This window comes from Natator depressus, chromosome 4 (assembly GCF_965152275.1).
Source record: "Natator depressus isolate rNatDep1 chromosome 4, rNatDep2.hap1, whole genome shotgun sequence".
NCBI classification, from domain to species: domain Eukaryota; kingdom Metazoa; phylum Chordata; order Testudines; family Cheloniidae; genus Natator; species Natator depressus.
Genome location: NC_134237.1, coordinates 122,956,635 through 122,972,710, shown reverse-complemented (window position 1 = coordinate 122,972,710; position 16,076 = coordinate 122,956,635). Strand labels below are relative to the sequence as shown.

The 16,076-nt window shown below is 43.4% G+C and overlaps 1 protein-coding gene across 8 annotated transcripts in view; it reads left to right on the top strand.

Annotated features, from left to right (window-relative positions):
* The window catches only part of NSD2 (nuclear receptor binding SET domain protein 2), a 147,683-nt gene that overhangs the window by 108,839 nt on the left and 22,768 nt on the right, over window positions 1-16,076 (top strand). For 7 of the 8 annotated variants that reach the window (XM_074951824.1, XM_074951819.1, XM_074951821.1 and 4 more), the window contains 3 exons: window positions 1,111-1,267; window positions 7,827-8,032; window positions 13,216-13,319. In XM_074951824.1, the coding sequence (XP_074807925.1) occupies window positions 1,111-1,267; window positions 7,827-8,032; window positions 13,216-13,319 (467 nt within the window). Of the gene's footprint in view, window positions 1-11; window positions 108-1,110; window positions 1,268-7,826; window positions 8,033-13,215; window positions 13,320-16,076 lie in introns of those variants that run through there. The other variant, XM_074951825.1, reaches the window with a different exon arrangement.

The following is a 16,076-nucleotide window of genomic DNA, read 5'->3' as shown; positions in this document are numbered from 1 at the left end:
CTCCTTTCCAGCCTGGAACCACCTCCCCAGTTCAGTCTTTGTCTCCAGATGTGTTTCCAGGTGTTGAGTTGTGGGGGGAGAGAGGAGAAATGATGATGTCACTTCCCCTCCTTTATAGGATCCTCCAGCTTGCTGGAAAGATCTTTTGCTATGAGGTGAGTCAAGTAGTCTCCATTGTCTACGTGTTCTTTCTGAGAGGTCTCCATCGTATATAGTTCCTGGGGTAGTCCTTGTGCGCATTTATGCCCCTTACTGGGCCATCAATGCTGTCTGGCTTCTCCATTGTTGTACCTGAAAGGCTGGCTGTGGGTGTTTCCCAACATATTTCAGTCACACACACATATAGCAAAACTTCATAATTTCTCATACAATGATAGCACATACAATCTAACCAGATATTAATGTTCAACAGATCAAGACTTTTAAAATGATACCTCACAAAGCATGCTTTTCACAAAACACATCATAATTATATCACCATGGTGAATATGGGGTTGCCAGAGTGTTGCTTTGGGGTACCGAATGTGACACATGCAAAATAGTGATGTGATATCCCTCTCCTCGATAAAATTTTATTGGAAAAATTCTGTAGATACTAATTTTTATTAAAATTTTACATACTGTTAAGCATCGTCATAAATTAAAATGGAATTGTTAAAATGGAGTAATTACAATTTGTGATGCATTATCCTAGCTTTTATTTTACTGTTAGTTCACGTGCTAATTTGTGAGACAAGGCGGGTGAGGTAATATTTTTTATTGGCCCAACATCTGTTGCTGTGAGAGACAATCTTTCAAACTTACACAGAGCTCTTCTTCAGGTCTAGAAAACTCACTCAGTGTCATAGCTAAATAGGACTATAAAAACACAGCATATTGCTAGTTTGTATAATTTAGTAATCAGAGTTGTCTGTTCACCCAAGTTAATGAGGATTTCTGTGGCTTTTTCATATGAATGGGTGATATCCATTTGTTGCAGATCAGTATGTTCTAACTAGTTTTTTTTAAAATGTAGTATGCAGTTACATGCTATTGTGATTTAAATCAGACTGAAATGCTAAACTTTTTTTCCCCCTTGAAACTTAAACTTTCAATCTTTTTTTTGTACAGGAGGAAGCCTGTTGTGCTGTGAGTCATGTCCTGCAGCGTTTCACCCAGACTGTTTAAATATTGAAATGCCAGATGGTAGCTGGTACTGCAATGACTGTAGGGCAGGAAAGAAACTCCGTTTCCAGGATATCATTTGGGTCAAACTGGGAAATTACAGGTCTGACTAATGGACTTACATTTTTTCATTTAATATAAATATAATATAAAATTACTTTTGCTGAAAGTAACTTGAAAACGAAGTTTTGTGTGTGGAAATCTGTTAAACTAGGGGGTTGCATGCTTTGGTGCTTTTTGAGGCCAAGGTCACTGCATGAACCAAGGGTTCCTTGCCCGACTCCTTTTCTCCCCCACAACTGTTCTATGTGCTACCCTGTCATCCTCTTCTATTTCAGGGACTCCCAGCAACTAGGGGCTCTGTGTGCCCCTCAATTCTCTGCCCCCCCTCCCGGCCAGGAGCTGTTTATCCCATGCCCTTTTCCCCCATACTCTTGTGACTCATTCTCCCCTTGCCCCATGCAGGGGCTCTGTGTGTCCCCTCTCCGTTACCAGGGATCCCCATTTCCCCCATGCTAGGAGCTGTGTGTGTCCCCCATTTCCCTTGAAACTGCTCCTATCTTAGCCTACCTGTGTCTAGACTAGAGTGTCACCCACTGCTTCTGTAGGCCAAGCTCATGGCACACATCAATAGTTCCTTGTATCCCTCTCTCATTTGAGTGACGTTCCCTATTGTATTCCACTAATGGTTATGCACATGCACCCTGAGCTTTTGAAAATAGTATTGTCCGTTGGTCCGCACATGCGGCCTTGCTCTACCTCATGGTTTTGATTGAGGTGATAAAGGGCAAGGTGGACTGACCAGACCCCTCAGTTCCTTCTCGCCACCATATGGTCCGATTCAGAGCGTTATCTATTCTCTAGTCTCTTGTGACACACTTTCCTCAATACAGGAAAAAAAGACTGTTTTATGCTTGTATACAGTTCAGTGTTTTGTTATTTTTGTAGTAGTTTTAGTGTTAGCAGTAGGTTTTAGGATTTTAAGGACTTTGGGGTACTGTTTTACTGACCCCCTTCATTCCCCAGCACCCACGCTTGGGTACTGAATTATGCTGAAGACTCCAGGGTTCAAGATCTGCACTTCCTGCCCTCGCTCATTTTTGATCAGTGACGAGCACCAACGCTGCCTTTACTGCTTGGGGGAAGTCCACGTTGTATCAAGGTGCAATATCTGTCTCTCCTTCCCAGCCCATACCTAGAAAGGCCGGGCTCTCCGCTTCAAGAAGCAGCTCATAGAGATCGCCATGAGGCCGCGGTTGGATCTAGGCCACGGAACCCCCCTGTACATCGGCTTGAGCAGTCGAGGAGCACGCCTCCTACTGCGGAGTCCCAATCTGGTTCTCCCAGTGGTAAGGACCCCATGCCAGGGACTAGCCATGAGGCAAGGAAGCATGTCATAAGCATGGCAGTAAATCTTCCTTAAGGCCCGAGAAGGACTTTGCATCCTCTAAGTCATGGAAAAGCAGTGCGTTCCCAGGCTCACAAGCATGGCAAGAAGTCGCATAGAACGCTGGACCTGCTGGTCCCAGTTACTGAGCCATGTGCGCCTTCTGGATCGGTACCACCAAAGTCACAGGAATCATCGGTTCTGAGGCAGTTCTCTGTTCATGAACTGTTTGTCCTGGATGAGATGATATCGCCACATCTCCCAGTGCATTTGCCTCATAAGAGACCCCACTCCCTTGCATTGGACTTGCTGCCTTTGGATTGTGTTCCTGAGCGCACCCCTGTGACTCACTTGGTTCTGACAGCACTGCAATTCAAACAAGGCTGTGACTTCTCAGCATTGGAGGACTGAGATGGAACACCAGGTCCGCCTCTCCTGTACCGCTGACATAAATACCAGAAGGTTTAACCTACTCAGTAGCAATATCCTCTCTTTCCTCAGCACAGGAGCCACTGGTACCCCATTCTGTGTTGTCAACTGCCGGATCTTTCTGGTTGGCTGTACTGTCTTGGCCCCAATATCCCCCCTTCAGAACTTTCCCCATCCAGCTGAGAGGAGCCCCCCATCTCGCCACTCGGGCCTTCATCTAGTAGATGTTCAGAACCAGGGTTGGGAAGATGCACCGGCTAGCCTGACTCCGGTGCCGCCGGATCTGGAGCTGTTCCCATTGTCTCCAGATGCAGCAATGTAAATTCCTTCCTCCCCATCCTAGCCAACTACCACCAGTTCCTGGAATTGATACAGAGGGTGGCTGATGCCTTCCACATTTCACTGGAGGAGGTGCAGGACAGCCAACATCAATTACTTGACATTCTTCATGCGTCGTTACCAGCTAGGGCGGTGCTACCAGTCAACAATGCCATTCTTCAGCGGGCACGCACTGTCTGGGATACTCTGGCCACTTGCGCACACACCTCGAAGGGGGCGAAAAAAGATATACTCCTCTAAAAAGGATCTGAGTTTCTGTTTTTCTCACGCCTCACCCAATTCTCTGGTTATTCAGGCTGCTACTGAATGGGCTAGGCAACAACACCCACATTCCACTCTGACAGATAAGGAGGATAAGAGATTTGACCTCCTAGGTCATAAGGTCTTTTCTTCAGCCAGCCTTCAGTTTCTCATCTCTAATTACCTGGCATTACTGGCAATATATGACTTTTTGAATTATGGCCAGTTAGACCTTGTGGACAAGCTTCCCCGGCAGGATCGTACCTGCTTCCAGGTTATTTTAGAAGAAGGCAAACGGGTCGGCAAGACAACGCTCCAGCCGCAGTAGATTCAGCGGACACATTTTTGCGCACTGTGGCCACAGGAATTGTCATGAGGAGGATCATTAGTCTCGTTTCCCAAGGGAGATACAGAACACAATTGAGGACCTCCCTTTTGATGAATCTCACCTCTTTAACCAGAAGACTGATTCCCTGCTCTCCCTTAAAGACTCTAGAGCCACCCTGCAATTGCTTGACATTTCTACACCAGCTCCCAAGTACAAATTCTATTGTCCACTCCAGCACAATGGTTCAGAGCTCCTCAGTTCGTCCATCTGAGCCTCCCCATAAGCACTGAAATATCCAGTGGCCCCATCTGCCTGGTCCGTCAGCACAGTCTTCGACATCGCACACTCCATGTTTGAGTAAGCAATATTTCTGGGTGGCTTTTAAGAGAGCTGTCAACCACCTTGCACCCCACAGTTATCCACCCTCTTTGGGAGCTACCTAGCACTCTTTTTCTACCAGTGTGGAGTGAGGTCTTGGATGTCATTCGGATATGGCTATACAATCATGTTCATGATGCTACCTCCATCCATATCCCCTGTCCTGATCCCACCTTCGAGACCACTTTCATGACAGTATCCTCGCCCTAGAGATGGACTTCCTCTTTCAGAGAAGAGCAATAGAACCTGTTCCCACAACCTTTCAGGGTGCAGGGGTCTTCTCTACCTATTTCCTGGTACCCAAGAAAAAGGGAGGATGGAGACCAATCCTAGATCTCAGTCGTTTCACACACTTCATACACAAGCCAAAGTTTTGTATGGTCACTCTTGCAGCCATCATAGCCTCACTAGAAAGAAGCATGTGGTTTATTTCTCTCGATATGCAGGGCACTTACTTCCATGTAAATATCTATCTAACCCTTTCTCTACTTGGCCACAAGATGGCGTGCACATACATCACCCCATTCGCTCACCTTCACTTCTGCTGTCTACTGCTGTGGCTACAGAGAGTCCATTCCTGAGGCTCCATTTCATGGACAACCTATTGACTGTCCCCCACCCCCAAGGTTCTTTCCTCCCTTTGGTGGTGGACAGACCCAGCTCAGGTGTGCACCGGGATGTCTTTTCTTCTGTCCTCCCCAAGCATGACGCTTGACAGATGGGGTGCCCGTGTGGGCGAACACATTATACAAGGGAGTTGGACCGTTTGGGAATCCAGGAAGCACATCAACATCCTGGAACTTCAGATGATGAGAGCAGCATGCCATGCATTTCTCCTCTCCCATCTGCTCCCGTCATGTTCTCATCATGTCAGACAACACCGCCACCATTTACTACATAAAAAAGCAAGGGGGCGTAAGGTCACCAGTGCTTTTTTGCAGAAGCAGTTCTCCTCTGGAAATGGTGCATCGCACACAGTATTCTGTTGTCAGCGGCTTATCTCCCAGGGACTCAGAATATGATTGAGGATGCTCTCAGCAGGAATTTCATGGCCAACCACGAATGGGAGCTGCACGACTCTGTGGTCACGGTCATTTTTGACCATTGCGGGACTCCAAACAGGGATCTTTTTGCCTCCCACGCTAACACCAAATGCTTCCAGGACTGTTCCAGGGATGGGATTGGAGCCTGTTCCCAAGGTGATGTCCATGTCATTTGCTGGTCGAATCATATCAGTTATGCCTTCCCCCCCATCCCACCCCCATACCCTTCGCCCCAGGTCCTCCACAAGATTCAGCGGGAGAGAGCCATGGTCATCCTGATTGCCCCATTCTGGCCTCACCGGTTCTGGTTTCCCCTTCTTCTCTGTATGTTGAAGCATCCTCCATTTCCACGACTGACGTTCCCTGAACTGCTCACACAACACAATGGCAGGATCAGACATCCTGTTCTGCAGATGCTTCACCTGAGAGCCTGGTTTTTGGATGGGCATCTTCGCTAGAATGAGTGTTCATCGGCAGTACAAGACATCCTGTCGAGTAGCAGGAAAGGGTCCACGAGGCGGTCCTACCAAACCAAGTGGAAATGTTTTGTCTCCTGTTCCCATGAGGCCGCAGACATTCGTCTCCTTTTAGACTATCTCCTGTCCCTGAAGGCATCTGGACTCACTCTCAACTCCATTAAGGTATACATAGTGGTCATTAGTGCTTTCCACCCCCCTGTGGAACGGCAGTCTGTTTTCCTTAGCCCATCGACTGCAAGGTTCTGAAAGGGCCTCATCTGAACATATCCTCCTATTCTCCCTATCGTTCCCCAGTGGGACCTTAACCTTGTCCTCACAGCATTGATGAAATCGCCCTTCAAACCTCAGGCCTCATGCTTCTGTTCTCTTCATGAAAGTAACCTTCCTGGTAGATATTGCCTCTGTGAGAAGGGTGGGTGAACTGGGGGCCATGATGGCAGACACCCCCCACAACCACCACATTCCATAAAGTTCCACCACATTCCATTTCATTCCATGAAATTTCCCTGCCCTTGCATCCCAAGTTTCTTCTGAAAGTTGTTTCTGGCTTTCACTTCAGCCAACCCATACGCTTACCTTCCTTCTTTCCGAAGCCGCACACCTCAGTGGAGGAATGGTTCCTTCACCCCTTTGATGTCTGTAGGTCCCTGGCCTTTAACCTGCAGAGGACTATTTGTTGCTATAGAGGAAAGGATTATAATGCAGGCCAGCTCCACTCAAAGGATTTCTCAGTGGGTTTTGGGGTGCATCACCCTGTATCGATTATTGGGACTGTCTCCACCTCTTGGGGTATGAACCCACTCCACAAAAGTGCAAGCATCAACTATATCCGCACTTCACAATATACCACTCATGGACATATGTAGGGAGACCACGTGACATATGTAGGGAGGCCACGTGGAGTTTGGTACTTACCTTGTCTTCCCATTATGCCCTGGTGCAGGACTCTGCGATGGATGCCTCATTTACCGTGGCTGTTCTCCTTTCCATAGTTCTGTCATCTTCCTCACACCTTCCTCCTAATTAGGTACTACTTGGCAATCACCCTCAGTTAAATACAATAGGGACAATCACTCTAAGAAGCTATTTACCCATAACTGGAGGTTCTTCAAGATGTGTGGTCCCTATCTGCATTCCAATAGTTCACTCTTTACCCTTTGCTATGCAATTTGCAGCGAAGGAACTGAGGGTGCGGTCGGTCCACCTAGCCCTTTATTGCCTCTGTCGAAACCGTGAGGCAGAGCAAGAGTTCATGCGCAGACCAAGGGACACTACTACTTTCAAAAGCTCCGGCTTGACTAGGGCACATGCGTATAACCATCAGTGGAATATAGATAGGGACCACACATCTCAAAGAACCTCCAGTTGCAGGTAAGTAACCTCCTCTTCCCTCCCAGGGTCTTTGTGTGCAGCTTTCATATCCCCCTCTATTTGAGACATATGTAAATATGCATTAAGATTGTATAATCTGTAGCTGGCTAGATTATATCTTTTCAGTTTGGAAGAGAAGTCTTTCAGGGTGTCAGCATTTTAAACTCCATTGGAACAATGAGTAGAACTGAGTTTGAGGGGCAGAGTGTTTTGCTGGAAGGTATTAATGGAACCATCAACCAGTTCTTTGATCTATAGACAATTAAAGACCTGGTTAAAGCTGTTGGTTTTGTTACTCAGATGTGAGCAGCTTAGTGTCCCCCAGTTTCTCCTTGTTGGTTTTTGACTTTAATCAAAATCAATAAGGTGTTCTACCCATTGATACCTAGAACATTCCTTGAAATTTGAGAATTGATTGGATGCAGTGTTTAAAATGCCACTGCACTGAGAGCAGGGCCACTTTGGGGGGGAGTAGGTTTAAAACTGCTCTATTGTGTTTTGTTGTCAAGTGACTTGCACCCTTAAATCTTGTTCTACATGACACCCTATTCACAGTCCATTAAGTAATAATAATTGATTACTATTAAGCTACTGTTGCTAAATTGTCTTTTGGAGGAAGGTTTAACTAAAATGCTGTCCTTTTTGTTTTATTTGCACTTCTGTGATAGATGGTGGCCTGCAGAAGTTTGCCATCCAAAAAATGTTCCCCCAAATATCCAGAAAATGAAGCATGAAATTGGAGAATTTCCGGTGTTTTTCTTTGGTTCTAAGGATTATTACTGGACACATCAAGCTCGTGTGTTTCCATATATGGAGGGAGACAGAGGAAGTAGATACCAAGGAATTAAAGGAATTGGGAAAGTCTTCAAAACTGGTATAGAGCTTTAATCAAACAATAATTAATCTTGTGGAGTGTATGCTTTGCTTTTTTTAAATAGGATACTGAGCCCAGGTCTGCTTATGTAGTATCTCACGTCACAATATACAACAGGAGAATTGTTCAGAACGCTTTAGTTACTATTATTACGCTGAATTAAAAGCTTTGTTTCTGAGACTTCTAGCAGAGTATAACCTAAGCAGTGCATTGACAATTTTGCTTTTCTGATAGGCAAGCCTTAAGCATAAATGACCATCCACAAAACTTTAAGAAAATCCTTTAAATATATTGACATCCTATGAATAAGGAGAGTTTTAACCCTGCTACCTCCTTTTGCTGTACACAGTACTTTACAAGGATGTGTGTATAACAGAATGCTGTAACATTGAAATACAGCAGAGGCTTAAAAGCTGATAATTATGAAGTTAGAATAAATACTACTTACTTCACTCATGCAAAGCCATTTTACATTGGCAGTTAATCTGTGAATCTGATCGTTCTTCAAGTGATGGTTCCTACACGTATTGCACATGTGGGTACACATATACCTGAGTCTGGATGCTTTTAGCAAGTAGTGTCCATTGGTCTCCACATGCATAGTTGTTCTCCTAGTGCTCAAAATCAAGAATGTAAAGGGCAGTGCAGACCAATGCCTCTCCTGTTCCTTTTCTTATTGCCACACGGCCTGAGTTGGCATCCTCCATGTTTGCTTTGATCTTCCTATACTGTGAACCTATGAATACAATTTGTAAATAGCTTTTAATAGTTTAGTTTTTTAGTGTTTTCATAGTTAACATAGTTTGTTCTCCCTGTAAAGAGGGACTGGGGTTCAAGAATTGTCTCCCCTGCTCCTGTTCCGTCTTCTTCAGCAATGACCACCAGCGCTGCCTTTATTGCCTTGGGGAAGCCTATATCGCCACCAAGTGCAGCATCCTTCCCTCCCCTCTGGACACAAGCTCTGGTGTCAAGGCAAAAATTATTAAGCCTAAGAAACTCTCACAGTTGAGTAGGGGATGAGAACATAGGCAGGTACATATCTGCCTCTAATAGAAAGGATCCTTCCCCAGTCGGTCAAAGTCAGGCAAGTTCTCGTGAATGGGCCCTAAAGAATTAGTTCCATATAAACCTAGCCAAGAAGGAAAGGTGTGATACTAGCTTCAACTCCACCCCACAACCTAATGAGCAGTACCTAATGATTCCATCTGGAAGTTCAATGCTGGGACCCCATCTGATGGCTCTGATGTTCTCCATGAGGTTTCCCCTAACATTAGACCACCTTATGATCTGATCCTCTGGTACTTTTCTTAGGAGTCCTCAAACACCAGGGAGGGACTGAAGCCTTTACCTTGCTGGAGGAGATATTCACCTTGTTCGGCACACAGTCTCCCTAATATTGGGTCCAGCTCTTCTTAGAGATATCCCTACACCTGGGAAAAACATCTTGAGGGGAAGAGTATCCTGCCTTCTTGCAACCACAACCCAGAACATCCTCCCACTGGTACTGTCAACATCATTGATCGAATAGGAGCCTATCATTTCATCAAGAAAAATCTGATACTACAGATGGGGTTTCTCCCCTAAGAGAAACAAGCCCAGTCGGAGGCCAAGGATAGTATTGGAACTATCCGCTTCATTCCAAATATGGCTACACAGGGGGCTGCTGGTACCCAGTGCCTTGAGGCCTCCCCCTCTGGTTGAGCTTTCTGGTCTTAAGGAAGCTTGTGGGATCCATACAGCAGGCACCCTGGATCTGTGCAGGAAGCACACCGACCCTCCGTTCCCAACTGATGCCAGTTGGCTCCATCAGAATTTGAAGACGAGATAGCTGAGCTGGACCCAAGAGTTCTGATGGTTATGTTGTCCTCCTCACTGGGTGAGGCGATTGCATCCTCATCTCCCTCTCCACCCAATGACCACAAGCAACCAGGAGTTGTTGCAGAGGTCTAGGACACACAATAGGCCCTACTGGACATCATCTGGCTCTTCAAGATTGGCCCTTCCAGTTAACCAAGCCACTTTGGAACCCACCAGATCAGTATGGCACACCCCTGCCTCTTGTCCCATACCCTGAAGAGAGCCTGGAAACAATATTTTGTGCCATCTAGTGGGGAAGAGTTTTTATTCATTCATCTGGTGCCCTACTCCTTAGTGGTGCAGTTGGCTACAGAAAGGTCCAGGGTGCAGTACTCCAAGACTGCTCCATTAGACAAGGTCACTAAATGCCTCAGCCTTCTGGGTAGGAAAGTATTCTCTTTGGCTAGTCTCCAGTTCAGAGTTGCTAACTACCAGGTGGTGGTAACAAAATATGGTCTCCTAAATTATGTCAAATTTGCAGACTGTAAAGACAGACTTCATAAACTCCCATATGAATCCACATGTAAGAAGCTTCTTTTCTTTTTCTTCCTTTATGCCACTTTTCCTGGTAAGGGTCGCGGTGGCAACGTGGAGAATAGGGTGGGCCAGACCCCCCTTTCCTCAGCAACAGGTTCAATTTGCTGGAACTAAGGGTGGTCCATTGTGCCTACAGTGCATTCCTCCCACTCATCTGATCTCGTTATAGCCAGATGATGTTGGACAACATAACTGTCTTCTGTGTAATCAAGCAGGGGAACAGGATACCTCCCCCTGTGTATATAGACAGTCGACCTCTGGAATTAGTTAATCAGATATTACATCACTCTCTCACCAGCATACCGATAAGGTCTCAGCAGACATTTTTCAACAGACCTCAAATGGGAGATTGACGATTCCTTTTTTAACGAGATCTTCAGCTCAAGACATGGTATTCGGATGGACATCAGGTGTACAGCATTCATGTTCAATAGCAGTTCAATCCAGTGTCAATCAGATCAGGAAGGAGTCTGCCAGGAAATATTATTCAGCCAAATGGGAAGCATTTCTCCTCCTTGGTCACATCATCAGTTGTTTCCAGAGTTCCCTGCTATCCTAGTTTACTGATTGACCCTTAAGACATCAGGTCTCTTTATCAGTTCCCAATGGGTCAATCTGGCAGTAATCAGCGCTTTTCATCCTCCTATTGTGGTATCAGTGGATGTTGCTTATCTGTAACTGGAGGTTTTTTGAGATGTGTGGTCCCTATCTGTATTCCATTACCCACGCGATAGCCAGATTTGCAGTAAGAAAAGGAAGTGGAGATGTGTCAGTCTGCATTGTCTAATTATACTCTGTTTGGAGCACAAAGAGAACTACTACTTGTGTGTGGACCAACGGACGCGGCTTAGTAAAAATTTATGGATTCAGGCACGTGGAGTACATGTGTACCTAGAGTGGAATACAGATGGGGAAACCATACATCTCAACCTCCCATTACAGGTAAGTAAACTCTAGTTTTCTTCACTTGCAGTGTAAAGAAAATTGTTTCAGCGGTCTTTGCATATTAGTCATCTGTGTAAATACCCATGTATGTTAGCTTTTGAATGTACAAGAATGCATTCTGTGAAAAACAGTTCAAGCTGGTTGGGTGGAGAAGATACAGTCTTGGGTACAAAGTAAATTGTGTCATTTATAATAAATACCAGCATAAGCTTGGCACACCATCTGGAGTGGCTCACGACAGTAAGTGCCAGCCTCAGGGCAGACTGTCAAGCCCAGGGCAAAACCCCCAAACTGTTATATGTTCTGTAATTGAATTTCACCAACCCAGAAACAAGTGTGAACTCCTAAAGTACTATAACACTCTTACCGTGGAGTCACAGACAGTCCCCTTGGGTATTCCAGTCTATCTTGCTACCCAGGAACGCTGGACCTTGCTTACACCAAAAATCATATCAATATTCAGGTTACTCCTATTCCCAAAAGACTAGTTGCTTACCCCTGTCAACTGTACTTCAGATCTCAAATCAAAGAAAATGCTTGTAGCCAATCCTATAATTGACTAAAGATTTATTAACTAGGAAAAATAAATGAGAGTTATTTACAAGGTTAAAACAGGTAAAGATATACACACACAAATGAAATACAGTCTCAGGTTCCAAAAGTTGGTTGCAGCTGCTATAATATACATGCTTTATATGTCCTTTAAGGCTAACCCAAGCTAAACGGTTGGGGACTCCTTGCTTGTGCTTAGAAATCCTTGCCCCTCAGAGTTCAAGCAGTGGATGACCACAAGTTTCTTCTGGTCAGGCATTTTTATTCCCCTCCCACAGAGTTCAGACTGACAGAACACAAGTGTCTGAGCTGTCTTGTCTTCATGTGAGTGGAAGGGCAATTGACATAGTCTTCATCCTTTTATGTTACACAATGGCTCATTTGATTTCAATGGACCCTCTTTTCTGCAGCCTCAGAATTTTACAGTAGTTAATGCTTCTTTCCTGTTGGTGAGTTACAGAATTATAGAGATTTATAATGCAAACATTTGCTATTGCTCTATAACATTGGGTACAGATAAGTGAAACTAATATATGCGGCATCCTACAAGCAATAAAGTCTAAACACATTCTTCTTACTCTGATATCTATTTGAACAATATTAACCAGACTGGTTTCCAGCTATGCATTTGTTAGTGTTGATTGGGGCCTGGTGCCATGGCACATCTGCCAGCATCACAAAGCTAAACCAGAATTTTACAACCACTACAATAAAATCCTTGTCTCAGATATCATACACTGATTAATCGTGTAAAATTCTCATGGTTCTAACTGCTCAAAGTCAATCCAGACTGGATCTTGAGGATCTCAGCTGTTTACCTCTAACCTATATTCCACTTTGAATTTAAGATCATACTGTTTCTTCTGCTTGGAATGGAGGGTGCAGGACTTCTTCCAGAATGGATATCTTTATCTTTTAAATTGGATTGTACATTGTGGCTGCATAAAGAGACAAAGAACTCTACTCTTACTGAAGCATCTCCATATCCCCCCTTAGGAAACAGAGTACTCATGTTTTACCTTTCCACTCAGCATTCCCAGTATGTCACTGAACTAACCCAGTTGTTTTTATTTCTTACTCTTTTATTTTAGCAATTCTTATAATATCCTTACTATAGAGAGGCGTTTCTATACAGATACTTAGATTTGTTTCTGTAGAAGGGGATTAAAGCGTCTAGAAGGAGAGGTAGAAGATACTATGGGATTAACTAAATAAAAAAACCAGGAGGGGCATGGCGGGCTACAGGGAATAATAGTCTGTCTACAAGTTCTAATGATATAACTGTTTTTTAGCCTTGCAAGAAGCTGAATCTCGATTTCGAGAAATAAAACTTCAGCGAGAAGCCAAAGAAACCCAAGAAAATGAACGTAAACCTCCACCGTACAAACACATAAAGGTAAGGTTTGAGGAACTCTGCTGTGGAGGAGAAAAAGGTGGACAAATTTGAAGTTGCAGAATTTATTTTGACATGTATGAATATTGAACTTAAAACAACTTTTAAAAAAATGCATTTCTCTTAATATTTGATCTCTAGCAGTGCCCTAGGGAATCTAGTCTAAATTGGACACAGTTCATGATAAACTCAGTGAAGGGCCAATCTTTGGACCGGGGTGCAGATATCTTTGGAGAATGAAAGAAATAATTTGATCTGTCTTTGGGGAAAATAATATTGAAATGTTGGTGTGAGCAGCAGTGTTTTGTTTGGATTTGATGGGCAATGTGAGATGGGGATACCACAAAGGAGAAGGTTGCAGTTGAGGCAAGAGGTAACAATCAGGACTTGGAGAAGGATCTTGGTGATAAATTTAAAAGAGATGACTTTTCAAAATCTTGGAGAGGAGAAAGATGCAGGATTTAAGAAGAGCTATGAAGGTGGGGAAGAGATGAATCTGACACTGAAGCTACAATCCTGAGTAGCTGAGAGGACAATGGCAGTGCCTACAATTAAGAGGAGGGAATGAGAAGAGAGCTTAGGAGGAGGAATAAGCCTTTTTTCATCATGCTAAGTTTGAAATGATAGCAGGACATCTAGAAAAAGATTGAACACAGGAAGAGGTCACCATGAGAGATGCAGATTTGGGGGAAGTCAGCATGTAAATTATGAAGCTGTGGGAGCAGTTGTGCTCGCTCAGAAACAGAATTGAAAGCGTCTGGAATGTTTAAAGTAGGCATCTGAAAACAGAATTGGGGTTGCTAACTAGTAGTTGAAGAGAAGACACTGAAAGATTCGATGGAAAGGTAGGAGGAAAAGCAAAAGAGTATACAGTCACAAAAACCTGGGGAGAGAATGATCATCTCTGAGGAGCAACAGGTGGATTAAGGAAATGTACAGAGAAAAGAGGTACTTTATCTCACTCCTTGTGACCAAGTTTATGACCTTAGTGAAAACAGAAAAGGTCACTAACAAAGTGAATTTTATATTCAAAGATAAGAGCCTTCAGTTAACAGAAGAAAAGGGTCGTATTGGTCACCTAAGGACAAAAACGACAGATCCTAAAGACAAGAACGAGAGATGGCAAAATATATCAAGGAACTCTATAGTGATGATAAGCCTGAAAAACCTCAGCTAGATGTGACTCAAGTAAGCCTGCCAGTAATGGATGATGAAATCATGTCATAAATAAAAAGACTTCTGAATGGAAAAGTGGTACATTAGGATGGAATACCGATTGAATTTTAAAAGCATACGAGATACAAGCTTGAAAGGCCTGTCAAGAGGTAATGAAGAATATGTTTATGACAGGAGAATTGCCAGAAAACTTTTTACAACCTCACTGTATACAAATACCAAAAAAGACCAACACTGTGGATTGTAAAGACTACAGAACAATCAGCCTAGCATCGCATGCTTCTAAGATACTTTTGTGAGTTGTTAAAGACCAAATACAAGGAAAGATTGGTAAGGAAATAAGTGAACAATAATAGTGTCAAATATGGAACAAGCACAATAAATGCCATTATGAACTTGAAGCTCTTATTAGAAAGATCCGTTGATGGGGAAAATAGTATATTACGTTTTATTGACTTCCAAAAAGCATCTGACAGAATCTACAACTACAAATTGCTCAGCATATTAAGATCTCTGAGATTGATGGATATGAGCACCAAATAATAAAACAATTGTACTTGAAGCAGAAGATAAATATAATGGGAGATTAAAAAAATAAAAATTTGAGAGATCAAGAGAAGAAAATGTTGTTTCATGTTACTGACTTTATTCAGCATTTATTGAGAGTGTTTGATTAAATGAATCAAAGAAACATAAGGTATTAAGATGAATCGATAATGGGCGAATTGCATTTGCTGTGCAGATGACAGTGCTTTTGGCTGATTCTGATGAAGTTCATAGAAGATTATATATGAATATGGTCTAGAGTTGAATGTGGATGAGACAAAAACTATGGTGGTATACAAGGATACTGGGAAAATGTGCACACTTTCAAGTGAATGATGCAGCTGTACAGCAAGTGAAAAATTATTCCAATTTAGGAGGTGGCATTACAGACCATGAAAATAGGGATACTGAAATCAGCACCACAACAGTAAGACATTCTGGAAGAATAAACATCTGATGAGAAGGGACATAAATCTAAAGACTAAATTCCATCTCTCTTAAAAACTTAGATTTGACCTGTGTTAAATCACAGCTGTGAAATATGGGCATTCAAACAATTGATAATTTAAAAAACTACAATCCTTTGAATTATGGTGTTGTAGAATAATTCTGAAAATATCATGACTAGACAGCATAATCTGAGAAAAAGTACTGGAGATGATTGGAACTGAGCAAATGCTGGTCAGTGATCTTATGAAAAGAGACAATTTAAAGAGCATGCTTTAGGAAATTTAATGGTTCATGTATGTTTTATGGGCACTGGAAGGTAATGTTGTGACGACAGAAGAAACATGAGGCAGAAAAAGATGATCTTGGATGGACGATGTGGTATCCTGGGTGTATCAGAAGGACTATTCATTCACAAAGACATTAGAAGAGGATAATACAGAATGGGCTACCCTGGTTGCAAACCTCCAGAAATGGAGATGCTATCTAAGGCCTGGTCTGCGCTGGGGGGGGAGGGAGGGGGTCAGATCTAAGTTACACAACTTCAGCTACATGAATAATGTAGCTGAAGTCGACATACTTAGACCTACT